This window comes from Otolemur garnettii, unplaced genomic scaffold, assembly GCF_000181295.1.
Source record: "Otolemur garnettii isolate 467f Iridium unplaced genomic scaffold, OtoGar3 scaffold00087, whole genome shotgun sequence".
Classification (NCBI taxonomy): Eukaryota; Metazoa; Chordata; class Mammalia; order Primates; family Galagidae; genus Otolemur; species Otolemur garnettii.
Genome location: NW_003852482.1, coordinates 347,933 through 364,613, shown reverse-complemented (window position 1 = coordinate 364,613; position 16,681 = coordinate 347,933). Strand labels below are relative to the sequence as shown.

The following is a 16,681-nucleotide window of genomic DNA, read 5'->3' as shown; positions in this document are numbered from 1 at the left end:
CCCAGGCTCCTTGTCAGACCCTTTGTCTATAGGTGTACATGAGTCTTTTAACAAAGTGGATGGACATCTTTGTTAGCAGCTTGTTCAGTATCTTTTCAAAGCATAGAAGTTGACAGTCAAAAAAAGAAAACATTGAAACTCTATTTCTGGGCAGCACCTGTAGCTCAGTGGGCAGGGCACCAGCCCCATATACCTGGGGTGGCAGGTTCAAACCCAGCCCCGGCCAAACTGCAACAACAAAAAATATACCTGGGCGTTGTGGTGGGCACCTGTAGTCACAGCTACTTGGGAGGCTGAGGCAAGAGTTTGTCTAAGCCCAGGAGTTGGAGGTTGCTGTGAGCTGTGACACCATGGCACTCTACCAAGGGTGATAAAATGAGACTGTCTTAAAAAAAAAATTAGATAAATAAACCCTATTTCTGAGGATCCTGGGTGGGAAATGGTGTAGAAGCATAACAGGGTCCCTCTCTTTCAGGTACCAGTGCTCTGGTCGAATCTGTCTGTATAACTCCTTTAAAGCAAGCATTGAAGTCCCCAGAAGGTTTGCAGCTTCCAGGGGGAGGCTCCACAGTAGCTTGAGCTTGGCGCTGTGCATGTGCTGTTCCTGGGGCAGTTTCTGGGAGCAGGCGGCACAGGGGCCATGTACTCTAGGCCATGGGTCTTGTGCTCTGAGTGCAGAGGGGCAGGAAGGAGAAAGATATGTTGGCAGATCTGTTAGACGAAGACTATAACAACTGCCTTAAAGATAGTTAAATATGCTACCTGAGAAATTCACTAGAGGGAGTCAAAGACAAATCTGAGCATGCAGAGGAAAGAGTCAGCAAACTTGAAGATAGGACAGTGGAAATTATTGAGTCTGATAAATAGGAAAAAAATAAAAAGACTGAGGAGCTGGGTTGTGGTGGGAGGCCAAGGTGGGAGGATCACTTGAGGCCAGGAGTTTGAGACTAGTAATGTAATGAGACTTCTATATCTTAGCAAAAAAAAAAAAAAAGACTGTGGAAAAGTGAACAGAGATGTCAGGAGGATGAACAGAGGCATTGTGGGGTCTGGAAAGGAACCAAGAGCGAGAAAGGGGTGGAGAGAATCTGGGAGGAAAGCTGTGAATATGAACATGAGGAAGCTAAATGAGCAGCAGGTGGGATGAGCTCAGATGGGCCCACACTGAGAGACATCGTAATCAGACTGCAGAAACCCGAGAAAAGCAACTTGTCACATACAAGGGTTCTCAGTGAGATAATTTAGATTTCTCACAAGAAACTGGAGCCCTGAAGGCAGTGCGTTGATGGTATTTAAGGCACGAAAAGAAAAAAACTGTTGGCTCAGCACCTGTAGCTCAGCGGCTAGGGCACCAGCCACATATATCAAAGGTGGTGGGGTAGGTTCGAGCCCAGGCTGGGCCTGCCAAACAATAATGACAACTACAACCAAAAAATAGCCAGGTGTTGTGGCAGGCACCTATAGTCCCAGCTACTTAGAAGGCTAATGCAAGAGAATCACGTAAGCCCAAGAGTTTGAGGTTGCTGTGAGCTATGACGCCACGAACCCCTACCGAGGGTGACATAGTGAGACTCTGTCTCAAAAAGAAAGAAAGAAAAAGAAAAAACTGTCAACTGGCCAGATGTAGTGGCTAACACCTGTAATCCCAGCCCTCTGGGGGAAGCTGAGGTGGGTATATAGCCTGAGTTCAAGAGTTCAAGACCAGCCTAATTAAGAGCAAGACCTCATTTCTACTAAAAATAGAAAAATTAGGCAGGCATTGTAGTGGGTGTCTGTAATCCCAGCTACTCAGGAGGCTGAGGCAAGAAGATCACTTAAGCCTGAGTTTGAAGTTTTATGGGCTATGATGATGCCGCGGTATTCTACCCTGGGTAACACAGTGAGACTCTGTCTCAAAAATCCCCAAAACCAGTCAACGAAGTAATTATTTTATATCCAGCAAAACTGCCCTTCAAGATTGAAGGCAAAAAAAAGCCATCATCATATAAACAAAAGCTGAGGAGATTGCTTAAGAAAGGATAGCAGGTAGGAAAGGAAACTGGGCACACCTACGGCCACAAAGACTAATCATAGATAGTCACAAGAACTGGAATCATTGCCACAGTGGTTTGTAAGAGATGAATACATTTCTTTTCTTTGTTTGCTTTTTTTTTCTCGAGACAAAGTTTCACTTTGATGCCTTGGGTAGAGTGCTGTGGCACCATAGCTCATAGCAATCTCATACTTTTGGGCTCAATTGATCCTCTTGCCTCAGCCTCCTAAGGAGCTGGGACTACAGGCACCTGCCACGACGCCTGGCTTTTTTTTTTTTTTTAAAGATGGGGTCTCCCTCGTGCTCAGGCTGATCTTGAACTTGTGAGCTCAAGCAATCCACTCACCTCGGCCTCCCAGAGAGTTGGGATTACGAGCGTGAGCCACTGCACTGGGCAATTAATACATTTCTAAAAAACAATCTGCAAGTGAGTATTATTGCAACTTTGGTTTGTCACTCCGCATTTCAAAAATATAATTTAAGAGAACTAATGTATTTAAAAGTATTACTGGTTTACGTTTTGGTGCTCACCATCTATAAAGATACAATTTTGTTGCATCAGTAGCTAAAAGGGGTGGAAGCAAGATCTGTAAAGTTGCAAAGTTTTGTATGTTACTGACTGTTAAATTGGTATAAATTTAAATTAGGGTGTTATATCTTTAGGATATTAAATGTAATCTCCACTCTAACCACAAAGAAAATAGCTATGGAACATACACAAAAAGAAATAAGAAAAGAATTTAAACATTTCAGTATAAAAGATAAACTGAATACAAAGGAAGATAGTAATGCAATAAATGAGGGTCAAAAAGCTACCAGGCTTGTAGGAAACCACACAGTGACAGAAGTCCTCTCAGTGTGAACAGATGAAGCTCTCCAATCAAAAGACGCAGAGTGGTAGTGCTGTGGGTGAGATGTGGCTTATCCCCATCAAAACTCAGGTTGACATTTGATCTCTCTAAAGCACTGCTGGGAAGTGGGGCCTCATAGAAGGTGTTTGACTGATGGGTGGGTCCCTCATGAACAGATTAACACCCTTGGGGAGAGTGAGTTCTCTTTCTTGGGAATGGATTAGACCCTTGAGAGCTGGTGTTAAAGAGAGTCTGGCATCCTCTCCTGCCATGCGGTCTTTGCACACACCTGTCTCCCTTCTGCTTTCTGCCATGTTCAGATACTGCTGTCCAGTCTCAAACTTCCTAGCCACCAGAATTGTGAACCAAGTAAATCTCTCTCTTTTTTTTTTTAGAGACAGAGTCTCACTTTATCGCCCTTGGTAATGTACTGTGGCGTCACAGCTCACAGCAACCTCCAGTTCTTGGGCTTAGGAGAGTCTCTTGCCTCAGCTTCCCGAGTAGCTGGGACCACAGGCACCCGCCACAACACCTGGCTATTTTTTGGTTGCAGTTTGGCTGGGGCCTGGTTTGAACCCACCACCCTTGGTATATGGGGCTGGTGCTCTACTCACTGAACCACGGGTGCCGCACTAAATCTCTTTTCTTAATTATAGCAAGACCAAATGGACTATGACAGGCAGAATACATAAGAACACATGATTCTCATGAAAGCTGTCTATAAGAGACCATTTACTATCCAGACATACAAACAGATCAAAAGTGAAAGGATAGGAAAAGATACCACATGCAAACAGCAACCATAAAAAATAGGAGTAGCCATACCATATATCAGGTAAAATAGATTGTAAATCAAAAACATCTATAAGAGAAAAAGGAAGACAGTAATAAAAGTTTCAATGTGCAAGAAGATATGTCACCTTTATAAACCTCTGTGAACCTAATGAATGGTAGACCGTCAAAATACATGCAGCAAAAACTGATGGAATCCAAGGGAGAAACAGAGAATTCTACATAATACCTACTGTCAATGATGGGTAGAACAGCCATAAAGAAGATGATTAAGGAAGTAGAGGATTTGATGCTTCTCTAAACCAACTAGATGTAACAGGGACACTCAGAAAATTCCACATAGCTGTAGCAGTAGCACACAAGCACCCATGGGAGATTTCTTAAAAGACAGAGATTCAAAACTTACCGCAAAGCTTCAGTAATCAAAATGTTGTGCTTTGGCATAAGGACACACCCAGACTGATCAGATAGAACACAGCTTTGCATGTGTGGTCAGCTGATCCCTGGCAGGGAAGCTAGGACCCTTCAACAGGAAAGGGACAGCTTTTTAACAACTGATGCTCATAGAGTTGGACATATGGATGCAAAAGTACCCTTACCTCATACCATGTACAAAAATTAACTTGAACATGGATCAAAAACCTAAATATAAGACCTAAAATTATAAAACTCCTAGAAAAAGACAAAGCAAATGTGTTTGATTTGGTAGTGATTTCTTGGCTATGGCAACAACAGAAAAAATAGATAATACCTTCATGAGAATTAGAAGGTTTTATGTATCAAAGACATTATCAGTAAAGCAAAAAAGAAGCCTATGAAATGACAAAATGTTTGCAAATCCTTTATCTGACGAGGAATAACTATTCAGGATATGTGAAAAAATCCTACAACAAAAACCTGATTTTAAAACAGGCAAAGGACTTGAACAGATATTTCTTCAAAGATACACAAATGGTCAAAAAGCTCATGAAGATTTTTGATACCCCTAAGCATTGGGAAAACCATAGTTAGCTACCAGGTCATAGAATGGCTGCTGTCAAAGAAACAGCAAAGAACAAGTGATGCAGAGAAACTGGGACCCTTGTATGTGTTGGTGCGAAGGGAAAAATGCACAGCTGCTGCAGAAGACAGCATGGGGCTCTATAAAAAACAAAGAATTAGAATTACCACATAATCCTGCAGTTCCACTTTTGGGTATATGCGTGGAAGAATTGCAGGCAGAGTGTTGAAGTTATATTTGTACAGTCATGTTCACAGCAGCACCATTCACGATAGCTAAGACACATAAGCCACCTAAGTGTCCAGATGGATGAATGGGGAAGAAAAGCGCTGTACACAGGTGGTTTCACAGTTAAGCTCATGAACTTGCTGCTGTGTGCTCACATTGGCAGCCCTGTACCAGCAGCTCAGTAAGGTTTCACAACCATCGTATAGCAGGGTCTCTTAGTTGTGTTTGTGTCTGTGTGTGGCAGTGTCTTTCTTAGTAGCATTTATTAATGTTGTGTGTTTTGTGTGCTGTGGTGAGAATGTTGGAGATTGAATTAGATGTAACACACATTTGTTTTCTTTTTTTTCTTTCTTTCTTTTTTTGAGACAGAGTCTCACTTTGTCTCCCTGGGTAGAGTGCTGTGGCATCACAGCTCACAGCGACCTCAAACTCTTGGGCTGAAGTGATCCTCTTACCTCACTTTTTCATTTTTAGTAGAGACAGAAAGTCTCACTCTTGCTCAGATGGGTCTCGAACTCCTGAGCTTGAGTGATCCACCCTCCTGAGCCTCCCAGAGTGCTGGGATTACAGGTATGAACTACCATACCTGGCCTACTGTTTATCTTTTTTTTTGTTTTGTTTTGTTTTGTTGTTTTTTTTTTTTTTTTGAGACAGAGTCTCACTTTGACACCCTTGGTAAAGTGCCATGGTGTTGTGGCTCACAGCAACCTCCCACTCTTGGGCTTAAGCTATTCTCTTGCCTCAGCCTCCTGAGAGGCTGGGACTACAGGCGCCTACCACAATGCCTGGCTATTTTTATAGACAGGGCTTTGCTCTTGCTAAGGCTGGTCTTGAACCTATGAGCTCAGGCAGTCCATCTGCCTTGGCCTCCCAAGTGCTGGGATTACAGACATGAGCCACTGGAGTCCGGCCTAATAAACATTTGTAAATTTCTTTCTTTTTTTTTTTTTTTTTTTTTGAGACAGAGCCTCAAGCTATCCCCCTGGGTAAAGTACTGTGGCATCACAGCTCACAGCAACCTCCAACTCCTGGGCTCAAGTGAGTCTCCTGCCTCAGCCTCCCAAGTAGCTGGGACCACAACGCCTGGCTATTTTTTGAGTGTAGCCATCATTGTTGGGTTTTTTTGGGCAGCTGGGCTGGATTCGAACCTGCCACCTAAGGTGTATGTGGCTGATGCCTTAGCCACTTAAGCCACAGGTGCCGAGCCCATTTGTAAATTTCTTATTAAACTTGGCAAGAGTGGAAGTGAAATCAGGGACACAACAGTCTGTTAATGTGGATAGTGCCATGAAGAAAACTGCATTGTACAAATGGATTAAACGTTTTTCTGAAGGGAGAGAAAGCATCACTGATGAAGAGTGATGGGCCAAGGGTGGGCCAGTAATGACCAGAACTGATGGAAACATTGAAAAAATCTGTTGAATTTTGTGTCAAAATTGTTTGCTGACTGTGAGAAGCCTTCCTGGCCAAGTAAACATTGATGTAGAAACTGTTAGGAAAATCTTAACTGAAAATCTTGGCCAAAACTCGTGGCTCGTGCATCATGACAGTGTACCAGCTCACACAACACTGTCTGTGAGGGAGTTTTTAGCCAGCAAACAAATAACGGTATTGGAATACCGTGTTCCTTTCTCATCTGATCTGTCCTCAATCACTTTTTATTTATCCAAATACAAAGGAAATATTGGAAAGAAAGACAAAAGAAAGACAAAGGGAATATAGGAAAGAAAGACATTTTGATGATATTCAGGACATCAAGAGTATAAGATGACCAGGTCTGATGTCAGCCATTTCAGAAAAAGAGTCCAAAACTACTTTGAAGGTGGACGAGGTGCTGGCATCAGCACCTCAGGGGACCACCTTAAGGGTGGCTATAGTGACACTCAGCAAGGAACTGCACAGCATTTTCCCCAGGATGAGTTCGCAAACTTAATTATGAGACCTTGTGGAATGTTTTTCCTCCTTAGGAAAGAAGGAAACTGAAACATGTTACAGCGGGGATGGCCCTTGAGGATATTATGCTCAGGGAGTTGAGTCAGTCATCACAGGACAAGTCCCGTCTGGTTCCACTGCTAGGGTCCCAGATACAGAAAGCTCAGCACCAGCTGCCAGAGGATGGGAGTAGGGATTTAAAGGGGTACTGGCACCTCCCACTCCCCACACTTCCCCACGCACTCATCTGCTCTCTGGAGCCTATCACCTCTCCCAGAGAGGTGCCTCTGTGGCCTGAGCCCTCCATCCTCCCACAGGGCAGCCGGGCATTGCCCTTCCTCCCTGTGCCCACGCCTGCAGCTCACACTGCCTCTTCCAGAGCTGTCTGCTACACACTGCCCTCTGTGTGGATCTTCCAGAGCATCTGCTGAGATGCGAGTTCTGCACCCTATGCTTCTGTGCCGACCCTGGCACAAGGCATAGGCCCTCTCCTTTGAGGGCTGGACTTGGATACCTGCCTGGACACCACAGAAAGCCTCCCCTGAGCATTGAAATGGCTCTTCATCATGCTCCACTGCTTGGTTGTACACACTCAGGTGCTTTGTAAACCCTTCTTCGCCCAGCTCGGTCTCACCCAACTCGAGTACAGTGGCATCATCACAGTTCTCTGCACGGTCCTCCTGCTTCAGTCTCCCGTGTAGCTGGGGCAACAGTTGCGCACTGCCAACCTCACCTAATTTTTAAATATTTTATAGAAACAGGGGTCTTACTCTTGCTCAGGCTGGTCTTAAACTCCTGGCCTCGAGAAATCCTCCTGCCTCAGCCTCCCAAAGTGAGCCAGTGCCTGGCTGTGTGCTGTTGTATAGTATAGTAGATTATACTTAACTAATAGGTTTTGCTTAAGTAACTAGTTAACCCAGTAAGAGAAGAATATTAGAACATGGGACTTTATTTGGTTCTGTCAAACAGACTTCTGATGTTGCTGGGCAAGTGAAAGGCGGGTTGGCTTGCTCTATCCCCACTGTGCATTTCCTTCTGGTAGTCAGCAAACTGTCCCAAGGAAGACAGTCATTGTGGGAGCCTTGACAGACCCTGCTGTTCTGTCCCAGCCCACTAATTGTGTAACAGAAAAGTAGAGGCTGGTCACACCAGTACCGGGAGCCGAGGGGAAATAAGAAAAGCAACCTTGTGAGGAAATACATGCTCATCTTGCTGCACGTGAGGGATGCCAGAGTCTGAGTGCTCTCTTGCCCTCACTCAGCCTTGCAGGGTTCACATGTGCGGAAAGTTGGCTTTCTGTATGTTCACTTTCTGCGTCCCAAATCACCATGTTCTGTCCAGGTTAGGTTGAAAAATCCTGTCATGAGGGAGTCCATGCAGTTCAAATCTGTGTTGTTTAAGAGTCAACAGTGTTTATTTTCTAAATTATCTGAGGTTCAAAACCTGTTCAGACTATCAAGATGATTGTGACATGAATGTGTTATCCCCAGGGACTCTGGGGACCTGAGCACAGCTGTGCTGTTGCCCACTCTGGTGGGGCACAGCCAAGGGGCTCTCTGCTCAGAGCCCCACCTGTCCCACATGCTGACTGTGCCCCTCTCCATGCCCCGGGGCGCACGCGCTCCACACACCCTGCGTTTGGGGCCTTGTGCATGCTCCACAGCGTTGTCCTGCACTGGGCAGAGCTGCAGCCTCTCTATGTGATTTCTTCCCTTCCCTTCCCTTCCCGGCTCTTCCCCTTTTCTTTCCTATTCCCTTTATGAAATCCTACTATGTTGCCCAGGCTGGACTTGAGCTCCTAGGCTCAAGTAAGCCACTGTGCCTAGCTTAAAACATTTTTATATACCTTTAAGGAGCATTTCCTTTATGTTACAGCAATAACTTTTAGGTCTTTTTTTTCCCTGTAAGCCCTGGAACATTAAAAAATATATATTATAGGCAGCACCCGTAGCTCAGTGGGTAGGCTGCTACACCAAGGGTGGTGGGTTGGAGCCTGGCCTGGGCCAGCTAAACAACAATGACAACTGTAACAAAAAATAGCCAGGCATTGTGGTGGGTGCCTGTAGTCCCAGCTACTTGGGAGGCTGAGGCAAGAGAATTGCTTAAGCCCAAGAGTTTGAGGTTGCTGTGAGCTCTGACGTCACAGCACTCTACCCAGGGTGACAGCTTGAGAATCTGTTTCCCCCCCCCCCAATTAATATATATTATTATATAATATATATTGGTTTTTTATTATATATACTGATTTTTATGAGTCTCTTTATAATATATGTATTTCTTATATATAGTATATATATAAATATTATATATTTCATATGTAGTCTTAGTATAAAAACCTGTCAGCCTAAAGCTGCCATGTTGAGAATCAAGTGGGAACCCCAGGCCCTGTTCCCTCTGCTCTTCTTACCCACCCCCGCCCCGGGACCCCCAGGCTGCCTCCCTTACTTGCCCTCTGTCTCTTAGTGTGAGCTGGACAGTATCTGCATGGATTTTCTTTATGCTTAGTCTTCAAATTAAGAGAGAGGAAGATGGTGCTGGGAGAGGGTCCTGGTGCTACTGAAGGCCTGGGCTGCCGTGATAGAGGAGGGCCCCTTCCTCAGATGAGAATGCCAAGTCCTGGGCAGATTGTGCTGTTTTGGCCCCCAAGGTGGCTGTAGGGTGGCCCCACCTGCTTTCTGGTGCACATGCTGTTCACGTGGGTCTTTTTATAAGCAAGAGGACTTTTCATGGGTGATAGTGTCATGTGTCCACTGCCAAGGACATGGCTATAAGTTACATCAGGGACGTGGTACTAATGGTCAGTGGCTACTGCTTGCAGGGTGGGTGACAGTCTTGCTCAGGCTCAAGGTGAAGGAGAGGAATAGATGGTGCAGGAAGTGTATCTGTTCTCCGTGGGGCCTGTTGTGGGGGGACACTGTGGCCACGCTGTGCTAATGGCCGTGGGACTGTGCCTGCCGTGACGGGGTGTGCTGGTGATTTTGTAAATTGTCTCCTACCTTTAAAAATCACTTGAATGGTGTTTCTTTTCCTTTCTTGTCCCCTTTTGACTTTTTTTTTTTTTTTAGCTTGCTTGCCTTTTGTTTTAGCAGCTGCAGTATCTCGGAAGAAAAAACGAAGAATGGGAACCTATAGCCTGGTTCCTAAGAAAAAGACCAAAGTATTAAAACAGAGGACGGTGATTGAGATGTTTAAGAGTATAACTCATTCCACTGTGGGTCCGAAGGTAAGAGGAAAATTTGAGTTGTATACCACATGTGCCGGGAAGTATGTTCTGTGTTCGGTATCTATTTGACCTCAAGGGCACTGTGAGGCCATCGGCAATTTGGATGAACTTCGTCCCTGTGGAAGGAACTGGAGCTCTAAGCTCCTCTGCTCTGGGGGCACAGCTTCCATGTCTAGCAGGGCCATTGCAAGCCCTACCCCCATCTTCCCTGCCCCTTCCACAGCTCACCTGATGCCAGGCTGTGCTCCAAGTGGTCTGGGTGCCTCGCAATGCGTGTCCCCCTCACAGGCCTGGCCCCTCCCAGTCACCTGAGGCTTGTAGGTGAGAGCAGGCTTGTCGATGACATGCAGTGGCTCTGCCTTGGTGTGTACACCTGCCATGTTCCAGGGCGATAAGGACCTGGGCGACAGCACCCTCCACGTGAATGGAGAGAGCCTGGATATGGACTCGGAGGAGGACGACTCAGAGGAGCTGGAGGAGGACGATGGGCATGGGGCTGAGCAGGCAGCCACGTTCCCCACCGAGGACAGCAGGACCTCAAAAGAGAGCATGTCCGAAACCGACCGCACCCAGAAGGTAGGATGCTGCTGTCCTGGGTGATGTGAAGGGAGAGAGTCAGAACTGACTGCTGGTTCTGAGGGTTAGCAGTCAGGGTACTTCTGTAGACCTTGGTAAAGGTTCCCATTTACTTTTGACTTAGATTTTTATATTTTCTTTTTCTTGAATTACTACATCCATTTCTTTTCACCTGAGAAGTGTTTGTCTTCTCATACATTGATTTTTGAAGAAGTCCTATTGAACTTTTTCTGAAACATAATAATGAGCTGCTAAATCTTGACTGGTGGGTGTCTGTGGGCCAGTTGTGGCTGGGTGTGGTAGTTCTGACACGACCCTCTGCCTGTGGTGTCCTCCTTCTGCCTGAAGCTTCACCCCTCCTTGGGGAGCCGGCGGCCTATGGAATGAGTCATTACCCACAGGCTGGTGTGCTCTCCTTAGAGACAGCTTCCTCCTGTGTCCCCCAAGCATGAGCATGGGCAGCTACATCTTCAGCACTGGGCCAGCACCTCAGAGCCATGAGCAGGTGGTAAAGATTCAGGCATAAACACAGGCTGTCTTAGGCGTCATACTAGTAAGGATAGAAGTGGTTACATGGATGCCTCGGACCCTGTGCCAGTGGGGCTTTTGGCCTCTTTCAGTTTTGAGAGGGACACTGTTTTTGTTTGTTTTTTAAGAGACAGAGTTTTACTTTGTTGCCCTTGATAGAGTGCTATGGTGTCACAGCTCACAGCAACCTCCAGCTCCTGGGCTTAGGCGATTCTTTTGCCTCAGTTTCCCGAGTAGCTGGGACTATATGCATCTGCCACAATGCCCGGCTATTTTTTGTTGCGTTTGTCCAGGGCTGGGTTTGAACCCGCCACCCTCGGTATATGGGGCCGGTGCCCTACTCACTGAGCCATAGGCGCCACCCAAGGGACATGTTTGACAAGGAAGAACTCTGGAAGTTTAAGGTCAGGCTAGTGGTCTCCCCCAGCCTCTCTCCCTCGCTCCCTCCCCCCTTCTTCCTCCTCCCTCTCTCTCACACACACCTCTGGCTTGGGCCTCTTCTCTCTCTCCAGCCCCATTTTCTCCACCACTGGGGGCCGGGGTCTCCTGTAGGGGGCCCAGCTGGTACCCCAGGTCTCCCTTCAGTGCCAGGGTGAACCCCAGGAGATCTGGGAGGGGGAAAGACAGGCAGGGGTTAGGGCGGAGGGAACAGTGGCCCCAGTGAGTTTGGGGGTGGTGGTGGTAGTAACTAGGCTGGGGGAGGGGCAGAGCAGGAAGGGGGCCTCAGGGCCCACCCCACCCCCCAGCTATGGACAAGTGGCTACGGGGCCACCCCCTCCAGGTGGGGGCGGGGGGTGGGCCTGGGGGCCCTGGTGAGTCTCCTGGTCAAGGTAGTGGGGGTGGGGTGGGGTGGGGTATGTGTCCCAGGAGGTCAAGGGAAGCAAGACATCGGGGACATTCTGCCCCAGATAATGATCATCGCCCACCAGAGCCTGGACAAGACCCAGGCCAAGAAACACACCCTAAACTGCCACCAAATGAAGCCTGCTCTCTTTAGCGTCCTGTGTGAAATCAAGGAGAAAACTGGCCTCAGCATTCCAAGCTCCCAAGAGGAGGAGCTGGTGGACCCACAGCTGAAGCGCTTGGACAACATGCTTTTGGCAGAGGGTGTGGCTAGGCCTGAGAAAGGGGGGCTCAGCAGCAGCTACTGCAGCTGCTGCAGCATCCGGGGGCAGTGTGTCCCCTGACAACTCCATCGAACACTCAGACTATTGCAGCAAACTTGCCCAGATCTGCCACATCTACCATTCAGAGCTGGAGAACTATGAACAGGCATGTAATGAGTTCATAACTCATGTCATGAACCTGCTGAGGAAGCAGAGGTGCACAAGGCCAGTGGCACCCAGAGTGATGGAGCGCATGGTAAGCATCATCCATCGAAAGTTCAATGCCATCCAGATGCAGCTCAAGCAGAGCACCTGTGAGGCCGTCATGCGCCTACGTTCCTGCTTCCTGGTTGCCAGATGAAAGCACTATAACTTCAGCAAACAGGCCACTGAGGTCCTAAATGAGTATTTCTATTCCCACCTGAGTAACCCATATCCTAGTGAGGAGGCGAAGGAGGAGCTCGCTAAGAAATGCGGCATCACTGTCTCTCAGGTCTCCAACTGGTTTGGCAACAAGCGCATTCGCTATAAAAAAAATATTGGAAAGTTCCATGAGGAGGCAAACATCTATGCTGTCAAGACTGCTGTGTCAGACACATGGGAGGCCACAGCCTCACCAGCTCCCTGACACCCCCTTCCTCTGCAGGCTCTGGCGGCTCTTTCAATCTCTCAGGATCCGGAGACATGTTCTTGGGGATGCCTGGGCTCAATGGAGATTCCTATTCTGCTTCCCAGGTAGAAATCATTCCAACAGTCAGTGGGGCCAGGGGGCCATGGAGATAACCTCGGGGCAGGCCAGATGTACAGCCCTCAGGAAATGAGGGCAAATGGCAGTTGGCAGGAGGCTGTGACCCCCTCTTCGGTGACATTGCCAACAGAGGGACCAGGGAGTGTTCACTCTGACACCTCCAGCTGATCTTGCCCCATCAGGGTCACGGGGATGGGGATTCTCACAAGGCAACTGTTGAAGACACAGACATCCAGAGCACAAACCCCAGTACAAGAGAAGCACAAGACAGAGAAGGGCAAATGGGGTCATCCCCGCCCCAACTAGACTCTCTCAGTGCTGGGGATGCTGACTGCACGGCAGGAAGAATGGGGTCCTACAGGAGAGTGGGGTCTGTCTCCCCTTTCTTTTTTCTCTCTTACACAGAAACACACCCAGAAACCTATTTCTTAGAGCCTTTTTTCTTCTCTCTCTCTCTCTTTTTCCTTCTCCCTTCCTCTCTCTCCCCTTTTTTCCCCTTTATTGTCCCACTTAATGTCCCTGGGTTCCCCCATCCCATTTCTGGAATCTGAGGAGACTTGATTCCTGCCCTACCAGAGATGCCAAAAGTGGGGACACAACTTCTAGACAGAGGACATGGGCTATGCCACCTCGTGCGTCCTCACCCTCTCCCCTCCAGATGGCTTTATTACCTCATACGCAGTTCATCTTAAACCAATATAATTGTTCACTGGACGAGAGTGTCTGACTCAGGTATCTACCTCGGAGGGAGTTTTTGCCACTCTAGGGAATTAATGACTAGGTTTTAGGGTTGAATTTTTTTTTTTTTTTAAAAAAGGAAAGAAAAAGAAACCTTGGGATCCATCTGTATTTTTTTGATTTGGGGGTTTTTGTTTTTGGTGATGGTTCTTAATGTTTAGTTAGGGGAAGTAGTTTTTTAAAAATATAAATATGATGATTTTTTGACTTTATTTCTTGCTTTCCTGTAGTAGGAGTGGTAGCCAAAGGGGTCTTGGTAAGAAAAAGGAGTACGGACAACTGGCGAAGAGGCCCACCTAGCTCCAGGCCTGTCCATTAGGAAGTGAATTTATATTATAGAGTACCCAACTGCCACCCCCTAAAATCAGTTGGGTCTTCTTTGTTTGTGCAGGCAGGTTTCTGCTGCATTTGCTGGGGAGGCAGTTGAAGGGCTTACCTTGCTGGCTTCCTAGCCCTCTTTTTCCCACAGCCCTTGGGCAGGGCTGGACTCAGTAATTTTGAGGAAGTTGAAGATGCCACTTTCCCCTGTGAGTGACACATCTGTAACTTTTTTTTTTTAACTACTATTCATTGATTGGAGGGAGGAAGAATAGGGAGGGAGTTATTGCTAAGTATGTGAAATATGGGTTGGAGTGCTTGTATGTATATCTCCCTTGGTTTCCCCAGAAACGAGGTATCTTTTGGTTACATCAAAACCAAGGGCATAGGGAGAGAAGAGGGTGGTTGCAAAAAGCCAGGTATGGGGGAAAGTAAAATCAACACTGTCCCATCCTTGGCCCTGAACCCCACCATCTGCTTCCCTCGGACATCCTCAGGACATTACAAGACTGTCAGAGTGGGGAACCCTTCCCATCAAATATCTGGGCAGACTTAAGGGACAAGTTGAGAGTGTGATGGGTGGTGGGTGGGAGACATGGCCGGGGGCAGTTCTCTCCTCACTTGTAAACTGTAGTTTCACAGAAAACAAACAAACAAAATGCAGTTTTAAATAAAGAAATTTCTTTTTTCCAACAAAAAAGATCAGGCTGGTAGAACTATTGCTGGTCTCACTGGTCAGGTGTACTGGCCTTTTTGGGGAAAACTGTTACTTAAGATGGATCTGTTATATATGGTTAAATCATCTAAAAACTAATGGTAGACAGAGAAGTCCAGCTGAATTCATTGAAACAGATTTATTGGAAAGTGTATAATTTTGTTGATAGCCAGTTACATGCTCAGTCCGCTGATCTACTGTGGGTGCGTCTTTTAACAAGTATGAAGCATTTTCTTTCATCTGTCAGTTTGCATGTCATCATAGTTCATTACAACCTCAAACTCCGGGACTCAAGCAATCTTTCTGCCTCAGGCTCCTAAGTAGCTGGGACCATAGGCACCCATCACCACACCTGGCTAGTTTTTCTCTTTTTAGTAGAAATGGGGTCTTGCTTTTGCTTAGGCTGGTCTCAAACTCCTGAGTTCAAGGGATCCACCCCCCTTGGCCTCTGTTCTACTTCTCTAAAAAGGTTTTAGGGCAGATTTTAAAATGTTAAAGTAAATTGGTAGGAAATGTTACCATTAGAGGTTAAAAAGGGGTTTTAAAAGTAATTTTAAAAAAGTAATTATTAGCCAGGTGCAGTGGCTCATGCCTGTAATCCCAGCACTCTGGGGGTTCGAGGTGGGCAGATTGCCTGAGTTCGAGACGAGCCTGAGTTAGAGCGAGACCCTATCTTTAAAAATAGCTGGGCATTGTGGAGGGTGCCTATAATCCCAGCTACTCAGGAGGCTGCAGCTAGAGAATTCCTTGAGCCCAAGATTCTGAGGTTGCTATGATCGATGATGACGTGGCACTCTACTGGGGGCAACAAAGTGAGACTGTATCTCAAAAAAAAAAAAAAAAAGAAATTAGGCTCAGTGCCTGTGGCTCAAGTGGCTAAGGCACCAGCCACATACACCTAAGGTGGTGAGTTCGAATCCAGCCTGGTCCCACCAAACAATGATGGCTGCAACCAAGAAATAGCCAGGCATTATGGCGGGTGCCTGTGGTCCCAGCTACTTGGGAGGCGGAGGCAGGAGACTCACTTGAGCCCAGGAGTTGGAGGTTGCTGTGAGCTGTGATGTCATGGCACTCTACCCAGGGGGACAGCTTGAGGCTCTGTCTCAAAAAAAAAAAAAATTATTAGTTTTTTTTCCCCTTTCACATGGAGAAGTCTAAATAAGAAAACAAACAGTATCATAAGCTCTTTGTCCAGATGACCCTTGGTGTCCTTTAAACCAGACATTGCAGTCACTGTCTGACTGTGGCCAGTGTATCTCAGGCCTCCTAGAGGACAGTTGTCTGGAGGCCCTTTTGGCCCCGCCCCCAGGACACCCTGCACCGACTGCTGCACCCCCACCTCCCCAACCCGCCCTCTCCATGGATATGCCCATTCAAGCTATGTTATGCACAGTTCTGGGGGTTTCACCATTTTTCTCTTGATATGAGTGAGACTTCAAGATATTTAGGGTCTCACATTTCTTGGTCGTCTTGGTCATAGTTAGTATCATCTGCATTTAAAATGTGGGGTTTAGATACTGCCTAGTCACCTGTAAGTTTTTTCTCCTACCTGCAGTAATCTGAGAGGGATGGTCTTTTTCACCTTCCCCAGCAGAGCTGTGTTTTTGGAATTTCAGTGTTTGACTTAAAGTTATGCGTGAGCCTGAGCACCTTCTCATATGTCCCCTGGCTGTCAGTGTCTGTTCTGGGAACTGCTTGCTGTATACCCTTTGCCCACTGTGTTCCTGGGCTATGTGCCCTTGGCAGATGCAGCCCTGAGAGCCGTGCAGATGTGGAGCTGGTCTCTCTGCCCTGTGGGAGCTGCATCTGTGTGTCTGTGTGCTTCTGCCTTCCAGCCTTATCTGTGATGTTGGAACTCACAGTACCCGGCCTGTGAGGTCAGACAGGCAAGTTC

The 16,681-nt window shown here is 47.0% G+C and overlaps 1 protein-coding gene and 1 pseudogene across 4 annotated transcripts in view; both read left to right on the top strand.

Moving 5' to 3' along the window:
- Window positions 1-16,681, top strand: part of EHMT1 (euchromatic histone lysine methyltransferase 1) — a 173,052-nt gene that overhangs the window by 71,787 nt on the left and 84,584 nt on the right. For 3 of the 4 annotated variants that reach the window (XM_023516087.1, XM_023516086.1, XM_023516085.1), the window contains exons 5-6: window positions 9,901-10,058; window positions 10,446-10,634. In XM_023516087.1, the coding sequence (XP_023371855.1) occupies window positions 9,901-10,058; window positions 10,446-10,634 (347 nt within the window). The remainder of the gene's footprint in view (window positions 1-9,900; window positions 10,059-10,445; window positions 10,635-16,681) is intronic. The other variant, XM_012808299.2, reaches the window with a different exon arrangement.
- On the top strand, window positions 12,004-13,364 carry LOC111726930 (annotated as a pseudogene).